General features: G+C 44.2%; 1 protein-coding gene across 4 annotated transcripts in view; it reads left to right on the forward strand.

Moving 5' to 3' along the window:
* VPS13B (vacuolar protein sorting 13 homolog B) overlaps nucleotides 1–18,250 on the forward strand; it is a 1,111,190-nt gene that overhangs the window by 764,531 nt on the left and 328,409 nt on the right. For all 4 annotated transcript variants that reach the window (XM_077270879.1, XM_077270877.1, XM_077270878.1 and 1 more), the window contains exons 32-33: nucleotides 5,070–5,193; nucleotides 7,667–7,810. In XM_077270879.1, coding sequence (XP_077126994.1) covers nucleotides 5,070–5,193; nucleotides 7,667–7,810 — 268 coding nt within the window. The remainder of the gene's footprint in view (nucleotides 1–5,069; nucleotides 5,194–7,666; nucleotides 7,811–18,250) is intronic.

An 18,250-nucleotide genomic window follows, 5' to 3' on the forward strand; every position in this document is an offset into this window, starting at 1 on the left:
TGCGCGATGACGTCATATCATCGCGCACCTGCTGTGTCCCGGGCAGACTGCAGCTGCTGAGACAGGAGCAGGAACCAGGAAGCAACGCTGGGCATGAGGAGAGGTGAGGAGAGTTTTTTTTTTTTTCTGGACTGTGGGGCCATTCTCGGAGGAGGTGAGGGGAGGAAGAGAAGAGATGTGGGCTGTATATAGTTCTCTGTGGGCTGTGCTCTGTGCTGTATACTGCTGTGGGCTGTATATAGTTCTCTGTGGGCTGTGCTCTGTGCTGTATACTGCTGTGGGCTGTATATAGTTCTCTGTGGGCTGTGCTCTGTGCTGTATACTGCTGTGGGCTGTGCTCTGTGCTGTATACTACTGTGGGCTGTATATAGCTCTCTGTGGGCTGTGCTCTGTGCTGTATACTGCTGTGGGCTGTATATAATTCTCTGTGGGCTGTGCTCTGTGCTGTATACTGCTGTGGGCTGTATATAGTTCTCTGTGGGCTGTGCTCTGTGCTGTATACTGCTGTGGGCTGTGCTCTGTGCTGTATACTGCTGTGGGCTGTATATAGTTCTCTGTGGGCTGTGCTCTGTGCTGTATACTACTGTGGGCTGTATATAGTACTCTGTGGGCTGTGCTCTGTGCTGTATACTGCTGTGGGCTGTATATAGCTCTCTGTGGGCTGTGCTCTGTGCTGTATACTACTGTGGGCTGTATATAGTACTCTGTGGGCTGTGCTCTGTGCTGTATACTGCTGTGGGCTGTATATAGTTCTCTGTGCTCTGTGCTGTATACTACTGTGGGCTGTATATAGTACTCTGTGGGCTGTGCTCTGTGCTGTATACTGCTGTGGGCTGTATATAGTACTCTGGGCTGTGCTCTGTGCTGTATACTGCTGTGGGCTGTATATAGTACTCTGTGCGCTGTGCTCTGTGCTGTATACTGCTGTGGGCTGTATATAGCTCTCTGTGGGCTGTGCTCTGTGCTGTATACTACTGTGGGCTGTATATAGCTCTCTGTGGGCTGTGCTCTGTGCTGTATACTACTGTGGGCTGTATATAGCTCTCTGTGGGCTGTGCTTTGTGCTGTATACTGCTGTGTGCTCTGTGCTATATATAGTACTCTGTGGGCTGTGCTCTGTGCTGTATACTACTGTGGGCTGTATATAGCTCTCTGTGGGCTGTGCTCTGTGCTGTATACTGCTGTGTGCTCTGTGCTATATATAGTACTCTGTGGGCTGTGCTCTGTGCTGTATACTACTGTGTGCTATATATAGTTCTCTGGGCTGTGCTCTGTGCTGTATACTACTGTGTGCTCTGTGCTATATATAGTACTCTGTGGGCTGTGCTCTGTGCTGTATACTACTGTGTGCTATATATAGTTCTCTGGGCTGTGCTCTGTGCTGTATACTACTGTGGGCTGTATATAGTACTCTGTGGGCTGTGCTCTGTGCTGTATACTACTGTGGGCTGTATATAGTACTCTGTGGGCTGTGCTCTGTGCTGTATACTACTGTGGGCTGTATATAGTACTCTGTGGGCTGTGCTCTGTGCTGTATACTACTGTGGGCTGTATATAGTACTCTGTGGGCTGTGCTCTGTGCTGTATACTACTGTGGGCTGTATATAGTACTCTGTGGGCTGTGCTGTATATAGTACTCTGTGGGCTGTGCTGTATATAGTACTCTGTGGGCTGTGCTGTATATAGTACTCTGTGGGCTGTGCTGTGTATAGTACTCTGTGGGCTGTGCTGTATATAGTACTCTCTGGGCTGTGCTGTATATAGTACTCTCTGGGCTGTGCTGTATATAGTACTCTCTGGGCTGTGCTTTATATAGTACTCTGGGCTGTGCTGTATATAGTACTCTGGGCTGTGCTTTATATAGTTCTCTGTGGGCTGTGCTGTATATAGTTCTCTGGGCTGTGCTGTATATAGTTCTCTGTGGGCTGTGCTGTATATATTACTTTGTGGGCTGTGCTGTATATATTACTTTGTGGGCTGTGCTGTATATATTACTCTGTGGGCTGTGCTGTATACTACTGTGTGGACTGTGCTGTATACTTCTACGTGGGCTGTGCTGTATACTACTGTGTGGTCTGTGCTGTATACTACTGTGTGGTCTGTGCTGAATACTGCTGTGTGGGCTGTGTTATCTACTACGCGAGCTGTGCTATAGTATGCAGGCTGTGCTGTACACTATGCGGTTTGTGCTATATAATATGCGGGCTTTGCTATATACTATGGGGAGTATATTATATTCTATGGGGGAGGCCATGTTATGTACTATGTGGCTGTGTTATATACTATTGTGGGGGTATATTATATTCTATGGGGGAGGCTGCGTTATATACTATGGGGGGCTGCATTATATTCTATGGGGGGCTACATTATATATTATGGGGAGGTGGGCTGTATTATATTCTATGGGGGTTACATACTCTGGGGTGGCTGCATTATACTCTGTGGGGTGGCTGCATTATACTCTGGGGTGGCTGCATTATACTCTGGGGTGGCTGCATTATACTCTGGGGTGGCTGCATTATACTATATGTGGGCTGCATTATACTGTATCGAGGACTATGGGGAATACGTTATACTATATGAAGAACTATGGGGTGCATTATACTATGGGAAGTGAATTGTACTACATGGATGACTGTGGCGGTGCATTATACTATATGGAGCACTATGAGGATTGTATTATGCTATATGGAGGACTATGAGGATTGTATTATGCTATATGGAGGACTATGAGGAGTGTATTATACTATGTGGAGGACTGAGCAGTGTATTTTAATATATGGAAGACTATAGGGAGTGTATTATACTATATGGAGGACTATGGAGCACATTATAATATATGGAGGACTATGGGGTGTATTTTACTAAACAAGTAAAATGCTGCATATTCGGATTGTTTTTGCTGGAACAAAAAGCCTTGTTGTCAGCAGCACATTGCCAGTGTAAACTGTAGATGTGCTGCTGAAAACATGATACTGTATGGTGATCTGTTAGTGATCTATTAGTGATCGTTCTGTCTCATCATTATTCCTCAGCTGGTGGAAAGAGGCCGGGAAACAAGCGTTGAACAACTTCAGTATTGTCGATCAAACTCGTTTAGCGGCCTGAACTCAGCGCACGTAAATACAACAGAAAGGCTTCTGTGTGATGTGCAATATGTTAGCATTTGGGGACCCATTTTAAACTTTGCCTAGGGCCCCACTTTGCCTAAAACCGGCCCTGCCTACAAGTGTACAAAGATATTATACAGTCACCATGTGACAAGTGGGCCTGTGTAACTTCAAATGCCAGGGCTGAATTTTAGTCCCAGTCCGGCCCTGTTTCCATCTATCTGTCCATGGGATAAGGCCATAAGTGGAAGGTCCTCAAATACCTCTTTACGCTTAAACTAAATGGTTCCGATTCATCAAGATCGTCATTGTTCATGAGTGGGCATGCTGGAGTCAGATGCTCCTGATTCATGAAGTGGTGCACACCTTTACGGATCACAAGTGGCGTGCGCCTCTGCCTGGGATTGGAGTGAGATTTTCAGAGTATGGAACACCACAGTTCGTCGTAAGGTAGAAGACCTGTGGCGTCGTGCCCTCTAACGCCAGAGATCTGCCCATATTGGCGGAGCTGGGAGAAACTGGCATGAAAACTCCAAAAATTGAAAAATTTGGGTGCACCTAAATTTTGCGACTTTTCAAAACTTTTACACCATATGAAAGCTTTGATGAATTGGGCCCAATATACTGTATCTACGTTGGTTGTCGGGAAAACTCATTGTTCAAAGGGATGAGTCAGTACGATTTCACCCCTTTAGCTTAGCCAGTCTGTTCCTCGGTTACTGAGAAATATGTGCTTTAATCGATAAGCAAATGAAGCTTAAATGCGTTGGGTGCTTGAAAGCACGTTTCAAGCTTCTGTCACTCCAAATCTATTCCCAGTGCTGCTGCCTCCTCCTGCTTGATTGACAGCTCCTTCGTTGTGTGACTTCAAGCAAGAGATGCCAGAGATCCGGAGGAAATTGAACTGGAGTGATGAAAGCTTGAAAAGTGTTTCTACGCGTTCAAAGCACTTTAGCCTCATTTGCATATCGACTCAAGCTCATATTTCTCAGTAATGGAGGAACATGCTGTCTAGCTAACGGTATCGCTGGACTTGTCTTTGCAAGAGCTACATAAAATAGTTTTTGGGGGATGAAATCCTTCTGACAAATTTTATTAAAAATATATATCCTCAACAGCCCTTGTTCTGGTGGGTGGTATTCCACTCCTTGTGGTGTCTACTTCTTAGTCCTATATTGACACACTCAGGAAATGCATGTTAGGTGAATCTTTGGTGTAGTTATGGCCCGTGCTTGGCTGATCAGGCATTTCCTGAGGCTTGAGATGAGACCAAGAACTAGAGTCCAGTGGCGATCAGGTAACCGTCAGAACTGGATCGGTGGAGGATAGAGGTGGGCTAGTATTGCTTTTTAATATATATTTAAATGGTTTGGCGCAAGTGATTAACCCGGAGATATTTGCTGCAAATAAAACAATACCACAAAATTGTCAATAGACAAACATCTTATATATTACAAAATTTGCGCAAAAATACCTTAATGGGTTATGCATATAAATAACATATTATTAGAAATACAATAAAATTCAGCCGATCAATGATAAAAACAGAGGCAAATAAGTCCAAATGCAATCCTGAGCGCTTGGTGCATTAACTCCTGATGCATTAAAATCTCTCTCACCGTGGTACTTGAATCCACAATACGGGGTTCTTCTCCAAAGATAAATATTGCAGCAAAAGAGTTATTTCAGGAGCGTGGTCCAGGCCGGTGACACACGCTCCTTGAGTCTTCTTCCCAGCGGCATGCGAGCGTGATTCAGCTCGTGGTTGAGGTCCGCGGCACTCGGATAGACCGAGTATTGCTTTTTGTTTTTCATCTAGTTCGTCTATTTTTTTTTTTTTTTTTAAATCCACAAACCCACTGAGAACATGTAAGTGAAAACACTATTATATGTGCACTGGTTACCGATTATTATTTAAGATGTTAATGTTTTTTAATATTGCGCTTTCTTCTTCTTTAGTATCAGAAGACATCAAGAACGGCGAGCAATACTGAGCCCAATTCTAACTGACTTTACAGTGCGAGTCACCGCTGCACCAGCAATAATCTTCAGTAAACTGTCCCATGATAGTCTGCAAACTGAGGTGAGAGCACAAAACCATTGACATGCTACAGGTTCATATATATATGGAATTTTTATTACACTTTTAAGAAATCCTCCAATGGAAATTCACAAGAAACCATATTATAGCCTTAATATGTTTTCCAGAAATAACTTCAAAAGAAAAAAAAACATTCAGGACGAAAACTGATTCTTAAGGGATCTATTTGCGTGGTAGATTATGAGAATGATCTTTTTTTTTTCTTGTTTCATTACATGCCAAAAGTTATTTTTTAACAGAGCATCTGTGTTACCCCAGCAGTTTGTGTTTTCGTTCCATGGCATTACTTTTAATACTGGTAACTCTAAATAGTTCCATTAGCTTAAAGGGCAACTAAACCTTTCTTTTGTTTTTTATTTTTTCCTATTTCAGTGGTCTTATAATTACAAACAGTATGGTGGGGATCTGGGTCTTGAGACTACAATCTACCCCTAAAAACAACCCTTGAGAGGTGTACAGCTCGGCAGGCAGGAGCTTGCTGTTCGGCAGACAGGAGCTTGCTGCTCGGCAGACAGGAGCTTGCTGCTCGGCAGGCAGGAGCTTGCTGCTCGTCAGGCAGGAGCTTGCTGCTCGTCAGGCAGGAGCTTGCAGCTCGGCAGGCAGGAGTTTGCAGCTCGGCAGGTAGGAGCTTGCAGCTCAGCAGACAGGAGCTTGGAGCTCGGCAGGCAGGAGCTTGCAGCTCGGCAGGCAGGAGCTTGCAGCTCGGCAGGCAGGAGCTTGCAGCTCGGCAGGCAGGAGCTTGGAGCTCGGCAGGCAGGAGCTTGGAGCTTGGCAGGCAGGAGCTTGCAGCTCAGCAGAAGCTCTCTGTTGAGTCCAATCCCAGCTTTGTGTGTACATTCATTGTTTGAGCAATTGAAGGGGGTGTTAGGAACCAAACCCCTCCCTACCAATCTGCTTGTAATTATAAGGGCACTGAAATATGAAAAAACCTTGAAAGGGTTTAGTTACTTTTTGAAAGATATGTTCACCTTATTAGACAATTTTTTTTCTCCATTGGCATCTAAATTGAAAAATAAAGGAACTTGCCAAATAGTTTTTGATTATAAAATGTGCTACTGTTTTGTATCTGCAACTTCTTCACATATCTGGGGATATCCATGGTAACAGACAACAATCAGACTGTGTAGTCTGATCCTCCCTTTCATCTGTCATCTACTTCTTCTTAGCATACGTTTTTAGGATACAGACTGTACCACAGAGGATCATGAGATCAGACTACACTGTTTGTTGTCTGTCACAATGGATACACACAGATCTGCATTGCTGCTGTAGACACATAACAATAGCAGGTTTTGATTGCAGAATATTTGCAAAGTTGCTTCGCTTTTCATCCTAGCAGCGGTGGAACAGTAGCCATATGGTTGTAAATTTGCACAATAATTTACAAGAAAAGGGGTTAAATGTTCATTATGTGAATGTAGCTGTAGTGAGTGTGTGACCATCACTCCTATATACAGTGAATTGGCCAGTGGCACGCATGCAGACTACCATTTCAGTGACACAGGAGACCTTTCTTTGTAGGGTTACTGTGGTTGGACCCTCTACAATTATACATTTTTGAACTTGTCCTATGAATTCAATTAGGATAATCTGTTTAACAGTCATTTTAATTTATATTTCATATCATAAATCAACAGCACACATGAAAATAAGAAACTTTGTAGTATATCTTAATAGATAAATCTGTTTCTTTCTACTCCTGGATAAATGTATGGGTAATATCATAGATTTTCTCATTATTGAGATAGGAAATAACAGTTGGTGCTTATAAGATTCTATGGAGAGGGGAGGAGCTAGAGGTGGAGACAGACATTCTGCTGCAAGTTCTCCTGGAACAACAGTTACAGTTCTCCATAGAACTTTATGAGCACCAAAGGTCATGTCCTATCTCAGTAATGGGAAAGTCTGTATTCATTGAAAACACATTTTTACCCATGAATTGAGAATGAATGAACAGTGCAAGAGTAGAATGAAGAGGCTTTCTCTGAAGCAATATATTACGTTCATGTTTAATATTTATGTAAAGAAAATTAAGATGACAGTGACTGTCTAAGTTCTTCACATTAAAGTGTGCTACTCAAAAAGCCTCCCATAGTAATATTTAGTAAGTGGTGGATGTACTGTATGGTTATATGAAGCCGCCTGCGCCCTGCCCGCGCCTGCCTCGCCTCAGTATACATGTTATGTTAGCCTGGCAGTTTCCCACAGTGTTTGTAGACGTTCTCCTCCGTATACGCGATTGCTGAATTTTTGACGTGTCTCACTTGGTCAGCAGCAGAACATTTGTATTGATTACAAATGAAAATAATCTGTGTTAGAAGACTTTGGCACCCGCATGTAGGTATTTCAGGTGCATTTGATTTAGGAAATGTTAGACACGGATATTTCTGAGGTTTCTTTGGTCCCCTGAGCTGAAGTAAACACAAATGACATGAGATCTACCTTTTCACCTCAGGATATTTTAGTGTGTGGCCATTCCTTGGAAGTGAATATTACCACAAGCTTGGACTTCTTCCTAAGTGTGGCTCAAGTACAACTTCTGCAACAGCTGCTGCAAGCGAACATGGTCGGCTTTGAACAAGCAAACATGGACGCTGAGGTAAGACATGGCAGACTTAACCTCTGGTTTTCCAGACAACTCCAAACTACTAACGTCTTGTAAGCAGATGGTTATTGTAAGTCATGTCTATGAAAACAGTTTGTACTGTATGTAAAGGATGTGAATATTCAATGCAAGGGAACCTGTCGTTTCTGGTAACTTTTCAGAATGAGCTAATATGTGTATGTGAGGAATATCACCATATCTGCCCATTATGTGACTCAGAGCTTGCATTTTTCAACAGTGTAATGCTATGTAATTTCTGGAATGATATAGATAAGCCCCCAATGTATCCTGAAAGATGAGAAGAAGAGGTTACCGTATATACTCGAGTATAAGCTGACCCGAGTATAAGCCGACCCCCCTAATTTTGCCACAAAAAACTGGGAAAACTTATTGACTCGAGTATAAGCCTAGGGTGGAAAATGCAGCAGGTACCGGTGAATTTCAAAATTAGAAATAGATACTCCATACCATTCATTATGGCCCCATAGATGCTCCACATAAAGCTGTGCCATATATAATGCTCTGCACCGTTCATTATGGCCCCATAGATGCTCCACATAAAGCTGTGCCATATATAATGCTCTGCACCGTTGCACCATAGATAGCTGTGCCATATATATAATGCTCTGCACCGTTGCCCCATAGATAGCTGTGCCATATATATAATGCTCTGCACCGTTGCCCCATAGATAGCTGTGCCATATATATAATGCTCTGCACCGTTGCCCCATAGCTGTGCCATATAGTGCTCTGCACCGTTGCCCCATAGCTGTGCCATATAGTGCTCTGCACCATTGCCCCATAGCTGTGCCATATAGTGCTCTGCACCATTGCCCCATAGCTGTGCCATATAGTGCTCTGCACCATTGCCCCACAGCTGTGCCATATAGTGCTCTGCACCGTTGCCCCATAGCTGTGCCATATAGTGCTCTGCACCATTGCCCCATAGCTGTGCCATATAGTTCTCTGCACCATTGCCCCACAGCTGTGCCATATAGTGCTCTGCACCGTTGCCCCATAGCTGTGCCATATAGTGCTCTGCACCGTTGCCCCATAGCTGTGCCATATAGTGCTCTGCACCATTGCCCCATAGCTGTGCCATATAGTGCTCTGCACCATTGCCCCATAGCTGTGCCATATAGTGCTCTGCACCATTGCCCCATAGCTGTGCCATATAGTGCTCTGCACCGTTGCCCCATAGCTCTGCCATATAGTACTCTGTACCATTGCCCCATAGCTGTGCCATATAGTGCTCTGCACCGTTGCCTCATAGCTGTGCCATATAGTGCTCTGCACCGTTGCCCCATAGCTCTGCCATATAGTACTCTGTACCATTGCCCCATAGCTGTGCCATATAGTGCTCTGCACCATTGCCCCATAGCTGTGCCATATAGTGCTCTGCACCGTTGCCCCATAGCTCTGCCATATAGTGCTCTGCACCGTTGCCCCATAGCTGTGCCATATAGTGCTCTGCACCATTGCCCCATAGCTGTGCCATATAGTGCTCTGCACCATTGCCCCATAGATGCTCCACATAAATCTGTGCTGCTGCTGCTGCAATAAAAAAAAAAAAAAAACACATACTCACCTGTCTTGCTTGCAGCTCCTCGGCGCCATCTTCCCGGCGTCTCTCTGCACTGACTGATCAGGCAGAGGGCGGCGCGCACACTATATGCGTCATCGCGCCCTCTGCCTGAACAGTCAGTGCAGAGAGACGCCGGGAAGATGGCGCGACGCCCGGCGTGTGGAACGAGGACAGGTGAATATGCGATACTTACCTGCTCCCGGCGTCCCGCTCCTTCCCCCGGACAGCTGGTCTTCGGTGCCGCAGCCTCTTTCTCTATCAGCGGTCACCGGCACCGCTTCATTAGAGAAATGAATATGCGGCTCCGCCCCTATGGGAGGTGGAGCAGCCTATTCATTTCTCTAATGAGCGGTCCCACGTGACCGCTCAGGGGAAGAGGCTGCGGCACCCGGAGACAGTGGGACGTGCAGGGGGGGCGCCAGGAGCCCCGGAAGCAGGTAAGTATATGACAGTGCTCACCCGCCGACCCCACCACCGATCATGACTCGAGTATAAGCCGAGGGGGCACTTTCAGCCCAAAAATTTGGGCTGAAAATCTCGGCTTATACTCGAGTATATACGGTAGATTATACTCACCCTGGGGCGGTCCCGCTGCTGTCCGGTCCGATGGGCGTCGCGGTCCGGTGCCTCCTATCTTCATACGATGTTGTCCTCTTCTTGTCTTCTTGCCGCGGCTCCGGCGCAGGTGTACTTTGTCTGCCCTGTTGAGGACAGAACAAAGTACTGCAGTGCGCAGGCACCGGGAAAGGTCAGAGAGGCCCAGCACCTGTTTTTCTTGTTTTCCAGGATACATCGGGGGCTTATCTATAGCATTACAGAATGCTGTAGAGAAGCCCCTGATGCCGGTGGCCTTAGTTTGTAGGCCATTTTTGGGGTGACAGATTCCTTTTAACGTTCACAGACCATGTATATGTATGTATAAAAAATGAGTAAGTTGGTTTCTTTATGACCCTGAAGCACTGCTCCAGCAGCGAGAAATTTCATTTTGAAGCTTTGCCTGGAGGTTCTTTGGGGCGTGAGGGTGCACTTGCAACTCCTCTGCCTCATAGTTGTATTCTCTGTGTAAAGATGCACTCCGCTGGTTGATTGACAGGTCGCTGGCTCCGATACACAGCCGGGAATACAGCTGTGAGACTGAGGAGCTGGAAATGCATCTTTACACCTCAAATCAATTCCACTCTCATACAGTTAGGTCCATATATATTTGGACAGAGACAACATTTTTCCAATTTTGGTTATAAACATTACCACAATGAATTTTAAACAAAACAATTCAGATGCAGTTGAAGTTCAGACTTTCAGCTTTCATTTGAGGGTATCCACATTAAAATTGGATGAAGAGTTTAGGAGTTTCAGCTCCTTAACATGTGCCACCCTGTTTTTAAAGGGACCAAAAGTAATTGGACAGATTCAATAATTTTAAATAAAATGTTCATTTCTAGTACTTGGTTGAAAACCCTTTGTTGGCAATGACTGCCTGAAGTCTTGAACTCATGGACATCACCAGACGCTGTGTTTCCTCCTTTTTGATGCTCTGCCAGGCCTTCACTGCGGTGGTTTTCAGTTGCTGTTTGTTTGTGGGCCTTTCTGTCTGAAGTTTAGTCTTTAACAAGTGAAATGCTGCTCAATTTGGTTGAGATCAGGTGACTGACTTCGCCATTCAAGAATATTCCACTTCTTTGATTTAATAAACTCCTGGGTTGCTTTGGCTTTATGTTTTGGGTCATTGTCCATCTGTAGTATGAAACGATGACCAATCAGTTTTGCTGCATTTGGCTGGATCTGAGCACACAGTATGGCGGCTCTGAATACCTCAGAATTCATTCGGCTGCTTCTGTCCTGTGTCACATCATCAATAAACACTAGTGACCCAGTGCCACTGGCAGCCATGCATGCCCAAGCCATCACACTGCCTCCGCCGTGGTTTACAGATGATGTGGTATGCTTTGGATCATGAGCTGTACCAAGCCTTCGCCATACTTTTCTCTTTCCATCATTCTGGTAGAGGTTGATCTTGGTTTCATCTGTCCAAAGAATGTTCTTCCAGAACTGTGCTGGCTTTTTTAGATGTTTTTTAGCAAAGTCCAGTCTAGCCTTTTTATTCTTGATGCTTATGAGTGGCTTGCACCGTGCAGTGAACCCTCTGTATTTACTTTCATGCAGTCTTCTCTTTATGGTAGATTTGGATATTGATACGCCGACCTCCTGGAGAGTGTTGTTCACTTGGTTGGCTGTTGTGAAGGGGTTTCTCTTCACCATGGAGATTACCCTGTGATCATCCACCACTGTTGTCTTCTGTGGGCACCCAGGTCTTTTTACATTGATGAGTTCACCAGTGCTTTCTTTTATTTTCTCAGGATGCACCAAACTGTAGATTTTGCCACTCCTAATATTGTAGCAATTTCTCGGATGAGTTTTTTCTGTTTTCGCAGCTTAAGGATGGCTTGTTTCACCTGCATGGAGAGCTCCTTTGACCGCATGTTTATTTCACAGCAAAACCTTCCAAATGCAAGCATCACACCTCAAATCAACTCCAGGCCTTTTATCTGCTTAATTGAGAATGACATAACGAAGGGATTGCCCACACCTGTCCATGAAATAGCCTTGGAGTCAATTGTCCAATTACTTTTGATCCCTTTAAAAACAGGGTGGCACATGTTAAGGAGCTGAAACTCCTAAACCCTTCATCCAATTTTAATGTGGATACCCTCAAATGAAAGCTCAAAGTCTGAACTTCAACTGCATCTGAATTGCTTTGTTTAAAATTCATTGTGGTAATGTCTACAACCAAAATTAGAAAAATGTTGTCTCTGTCCAAATATATATGGACCTAACTGTATATAGAGACTAGTGATGAGCGAGTGTACTCTTTACTCGGGTGACCTGCCTGTTTGTTAGGGAATTCCCACATGTATTCAGTGTATCTGGAAGCCGTAAACCATGCAACTGAGGCGATGAAAACTATATCTCCGAGCAATAACAAATACTCGGAGATCACCCGAGTGTGCTCAGGAAAACCCGAGCAACGAGTACACTCGCTCATCACTAATAGAGACCTTCAGAATACAATTTCAGTTATATAAATGGTTTAGAAACTTGGAAGTTTCGACAGGTTTCCTTAAGTTTTGTGTGTAATGTAACTGAAGTAATTGGGGTTTGTTAGTAATTGGGTGGGGTATGCAGGTGCGTTACAAAAAGCTGATGTTGCCAAGTTGGTAGAGTTCCACCCAATACATATATGTGGGTTTTACTACTGCAATATTTATACAGTTGCATAGATCTGCTGTGGAATATTATTATAACTGTGCTCTCCGTGTCCTCAGAGAACATGCATGGCTTTCTTTCCGTCTCTGTGGTTTTACAGGCAGACTCTGTTCTATGCTTTGAGTGTTACTGCGTCCCTTATTTTAATGTGAATCTCCTAAATTAAATGTTCATGTCCTATAAAAAAGCTCCATTGTAATTTAGCATTTCTCCAGCTTCCTTTGTTTTCCCCGGTTTCATAGCATCAGCTAAAGTAAATCACATGTGGAGCATTTGCAGTGATTTGTCCTCCAGAACACTGTCCTTACAAATACTCAGAAGGCGTCCGGTGAGTACCTGTAAGAGACGGGTCACCAGAGTCGCTCCCAGGACACGAGACGACATGACCCAGGGAATGATTGCACTTGGGGAAAGGAGGTTTCATTTTTGCAACTGAGTTAATGGACATAATCTGTTTTGGGGGTTTGGAATGGACATTCGGTGCCCATTTTTAATTTACTGCATATCAGTTTATTAATTTAGGGTTTTTTTCAGCTGTTCCTTGTTGAGTTAATTGGGGAACTGCAAAATTGAAACCACCTTGGTTTGTTTTGGGCTTTGCTAAAGATTGTCTGCGTATTTGCCAAATAAAAAGTGTAACTCCCAAGATTTTGGGCACTTCCATGGCTTCCTGGCCGTCTCTGTAAAAACCAGCCTTCTTTGCTACAGTATACCTGCCAACTGTCCCGAATTTGTGCCAAATTTTCAGAGCACAAACCTGGCAAATTCGAGGCCTCCATAACCAAAAGGGCGGAGTAGGGTTATATAAACACTTTTCACACCTGAGGAAACCTTAGGTATTCATGGTAGGAACATGAGCGTTCCCAGGTGGGACTTAAACATCCCAGTTTCTCCAAAAGAAATGTTGGTAAGTATGCTAGACTGGTCTCATGGGACAAGATGCCATTTAGGAAATGAGTTGTACCAGCAGATAAGCATAAAAGAGAGCTAATGAAGGGCCAGGTGAGATTGTTTTCTTGTTTTTTTTTTCTTCCTTGTCTGTGAGAGTTTTTGCCCATTCACCCAGAAGAGGATTTGTTGAGGTCACAAGTTCAACCTGAAAGTGTTGGCTGGAGTTGAGATGAGGGCTTGGTACAGACATGTTCTTCTACACCAAATCACCCAAACATACATTTATGAATTGGGCACATTGATGGGGATTAGAAAAGGTCCTTCCCCCAACTACTCCCACAAACTTGGAAGCCACAGTTGTCCAAAATGTCTTGATATCCTAAAGTATTAACAACACCTAAAAAATAACCCCATAACATTATTTCTCCTCCATCCCATAACATTATGCTTCCTCCACCATACTTTACGGTTGTCTGAATGCAGTCACGCAGGTAATGTTATCTTGACATTTGCCAAGCTCAGACTTGTCCATCAAATACCAGATAGAGATGCTTGATCCGTCACTCCACAGAAAATGTTTCCACTTTTCTAGATTCCAATAGTGCTTTACACCGCTCCATCCGATGACTGGTAATGTGCTTTCTGATGTAAGGCTTGCATGCATCTGCTTGGCCATGTAATCCTTGGCATGAAATTCCTACCGCTTAGTTTTTGGGGTGGTGTTAATTCTAGAGCAGATTTTGCATTGCATTGTCACCAGAACATTGACGACTTATGTACTATGCTCTACAGCCCACTGTAATTTTACGTGGTCTCCATTTTGTGGCTGAGTTGCTGCCGTTTTTTTCACTTTTCAATAATATCACTCACAGGTGATGGTGAAATATTTAGAGGGGAAGAAATTTCATGTACCGAATTACATTGGTGCCTCCTACCTTAGGACCGCGCTGGTACCAGTGAGATCTTTACCACCAGCATTTGTCACAAATGTTGGCATAGGCAGACGGCACAGCAAGGGGCCGGATGTTATTCTAGTGCATTGTTACTCCATATAAGATGATAGGTCTAAGCAATGAGAATGGAAATCGCACTTGGCTCTCTAGATAGAGCTTTTACGACTTCATTACCCCATTCTGTTAGCATCACCCCATTCCTAGACAGCAGTGATCTGCATTGTGCAATCGCCCAGGATGTGAAGCTTCTCCTTGGATTCTGTGCTAATCTCTGCTCGCATGCAGCAATAATACATGAAGGTGTTATCCCTGGGCGATCACTTATGTTTCTAATTGTCATCAGAAAGCCAGAAGCCAGAATGAATAATCTCCTTATTTAACCGAGAGGGACAGATCCTTTTAGATGTATGTGAAGTCATTTTATTGCAAACAAATGTGAAGACCGTATAAGGATGGACCGACACGGAGAAAAGCGCTCGCTTTGTTTGTTTTGCTAGCAGAAATCCTTACCAAATACAGTATATGGAGAGTTGGTGAAAATAACGCACAAATGCCATCTGGGACCCCTCCTGGAAGCATCATGCTCATAATTTTGCGAGTTTTATTGCACCAAAGGTCACTACTTTCAATGAGTTGAAGCGAGGGCGTTTCATAATATGTATACGTTTAATTTTTTATGTAATGTTTCCACGGGGCTTGATCCAGCAGCACTGAGGGCTTGTAGCATGCCCTGCACATACTGACGATCACATCCCGCTTTACTGGGCTCATTTGGAATCTGGCAAATGCATAAAGTAATACACGTAAAATATTAGAAGTTGGTATTTGCGGAGCCCTGTGACTAATACTTTGTGGTTTATTGCACCCCACCCATCACCCCTGATGTCCTACAGATGGGTAGTCATTCAGTATTATTTTCTATAACCTAAAGATGAGAAATTCCAGAAAAATTCCATCATAAATGTACACGCAGCTAGGATGGTGCCTTGCCATGCTTTGGGAACATTAACAATCCTTTTTGGTTTCAGCTGCAAGATTTATTTAATCATTGTCCTATTAGTAGAATTTGTCATGCCGATGCTGTTGTAACCAGAAATAACTTTTGGTACGGTGCCATGGCTCTACCATGGTCATCTGTAACGATGGCTCCTAGTGTGCTGAAGCACCCTTTTTAGCTGGTGCAGCCATGAGTCTTCTTGGGAATGAAGCAACAAGTTTTTCACATCTGTATTTGGGGATCCTCTGCCATTCTTCCTTGCAGATCCTCTCCGGTTCCGTCAGGTTGGATGGTAAAAGTTGGTGGACAGCCATTTTCAGGTCTCTGCAGAGATGCTCAATTGGGTTTAGGTCAGGGCTCTGGCTGGGCCAGTCAAGAATGGTCACATAGTTGTTCTGAAGTCACTCCTGTTATTTTAGCTGTGTGCTTAGGGTCATCGTCTTGTTGGAAGGTGAACCTTTGGCCAAGTCTGAGGTCCAGAGCACTCAGGAAGAGGTTTTCATCCAGGATATCTCTGTACTTGGCCGCGTTCATGTTTCCTTTGGTGGCAACCAGTCGTCATGTCTGCAGCTGAAAAACAACCCCATAGCATGATGCTGCCACCACCATGTTTCCCTGTTGGGATTGTATTGGGCAGGTGATGAGCAGTGCCTGGTTTTCTCCACACATACCGCTTAGAATTATCACCAAAAAGGTCTATTTTCATCTCATCAGACCAGAGAATCTTATTTCTCATAGTCTGGGAGTCCTTAATGTGTTTTTTTGAAAACTCTATGCGGGCTTTCTTATGTCTTGCACTGGGGAGAGGCTTCAGTCAGGCCTCTCTGCCATAAAGGCCTGACTGGTGGAGGGCTGCAGTGATAATCGACTTTGTGGAATTTTCTCCCATCTCCCTACTGCATCTCTGGAGCTCAGCCACAGTGATCTTGGGCTTCTTCTTTACCTCTCTCACCAAGGCTCTTCTCCCACGATTTCTCAGTTTGGCTGGACGGCCAGGTCTAGGAAGACTTCTGGTGGTCCCAAACTTCTTCCATGTATGGATTATGGAGGCCACTGTGCTCTTAGGAACCTTGAGTACTGCAGAAATTCTGTTGTAACCTTGGCCAGATCTGTGCCTTGCCACAATTCTGTCTCTGAGCTCCTTGGCCAGTTTCTTTGACCTCATGATTCTCATTTGGTCTGACATGCACTGTGAGCTGTGAGGTCTTAGGGCTCATACTCACATGCGAGAAACTCGGATGAGTCTCGCATGTCAATAGGACCTAGGTCAATAGGTTTTTCAGGTGACACGGCTGTTTTCTGCAAGATTAACTGATTGAGCAAGGAAACAAAAAGACAACAGTAACAGTAAAAGCCGCAGCATGATAACTTCATGTGAATACAGTTTAAGACTTTAAATTATGCATAAGTGACCATAGATGACTTCCTCACTATTCAAATGGGGAACTTGGGAATCTTGTGATTGGTTGAAACAGTGGAAATCAAATTTACGTTATGCTGTATAAGATTTTTTTTAAGCTATTCAAGCCTACAATACAATGTATGCAGACATTCTCCAAAGACATCTACTTTTAGAGGTTGCATACGTTTTATTTGTTATGCTGTTTTTGGACTACAGCACAACTGCTATACACTAAAACACATAACCAGAAATAATAACAAACATGAGGCCATTATTCTATGGATGTGTTACAAGAAGTTCAAGGGGCTTACTGGGTTCAGGTGGGCATATGGGCCAGTGGTTTCGGTGCAGCACGTTGGTAAGGAAGAGGGACTGGAAACCGTAGGTAAATAAGTGGAGTGCTGGAAGCCTCAGGCAAGAATGCAGAGTACAGGAAACCGCATGCAGGCGGAGGTTATCAAGAAACCGCAGACAGGCAGGTGAAGTCCAGTAAACTGCAGGCAGGCGGAGGATGTCAGGAAACCTCAGGCCAACAGGTGTATTGGCGTGCTTCCATGTGATGTACTGGGCCAATTTAAGGGCTTCTAAAACACACTCCCCTGTCACTTCACCCAGTGAGCACCTTGAACTTCTTGTAACTGGATGCATCTCCACCAAAAAGAGGCGACTACTAATTTCCAATGTAATCCAACAAAGATGAATGTGGACAACATCTAAATAAATTGTTTTGATTTAATTGTGTTTTAAAAATACAGAAAGAGGAGCAGCAATATTTCAACCCGTTCAGTGTAGACAGAGTGTTTTCTCTAATGGGAAAAAAAATGTTCCTCCACCTTCACCTGTCAGCCATTGAAAAATGGATTTCGCACAGATGGCATCCAAGTACCATTTTATTATTTTCACGGACCCATAAACTTTTACTGCCGAGTTTGATCTGACACTCGGATCAACATCGGACATGTCTCCTTAATTTTTCAAGGATCACTTGACCCATAAAAAATTACAAACATGAATATTGCTATAGACTATCATAGGTACAAGTGCTATCCTTGAAAAACTGATGTGTGAATGAGCCCTGATTCTTTTTGTATTTCAGTTCTCTCCGTAGGTAGTGTGGGAGGCATCATTTCCGCATAATGAGACCAATATGGCCTCATTTGGCCACATGTGAGTTAGGCTACTTTCACACTAGCGTCGGGCTCGGCCCGTTGCAATGCGTCGGGCCGAGGTTACCGACGCTAGCGTTGTCTCCGCCGCACAACTGGGGCAGCGGATGCATTTTTCCAGCGCATCCGCTGCCCCATTGTGAGGTGCGGGGAGGTGGGGGCGGAGTTCCGGCCGC

Source organism: Ranitomeya variabilis, chromosome 6, assembly GCF_051348905.1.
Source record: "Ranitomeya variabilis isolate aRanVar5 chromosome 6, aRanVar5.hap1, whole genome shotgun sequence".
Classification (NCBI taxonomy): domain Eukaryota; kingdom Metazoa; phylum Chordata; class Amphibia; order Anura; family Dendrobatidae; genus Ranitomeya; species Ranitomeya variabilis.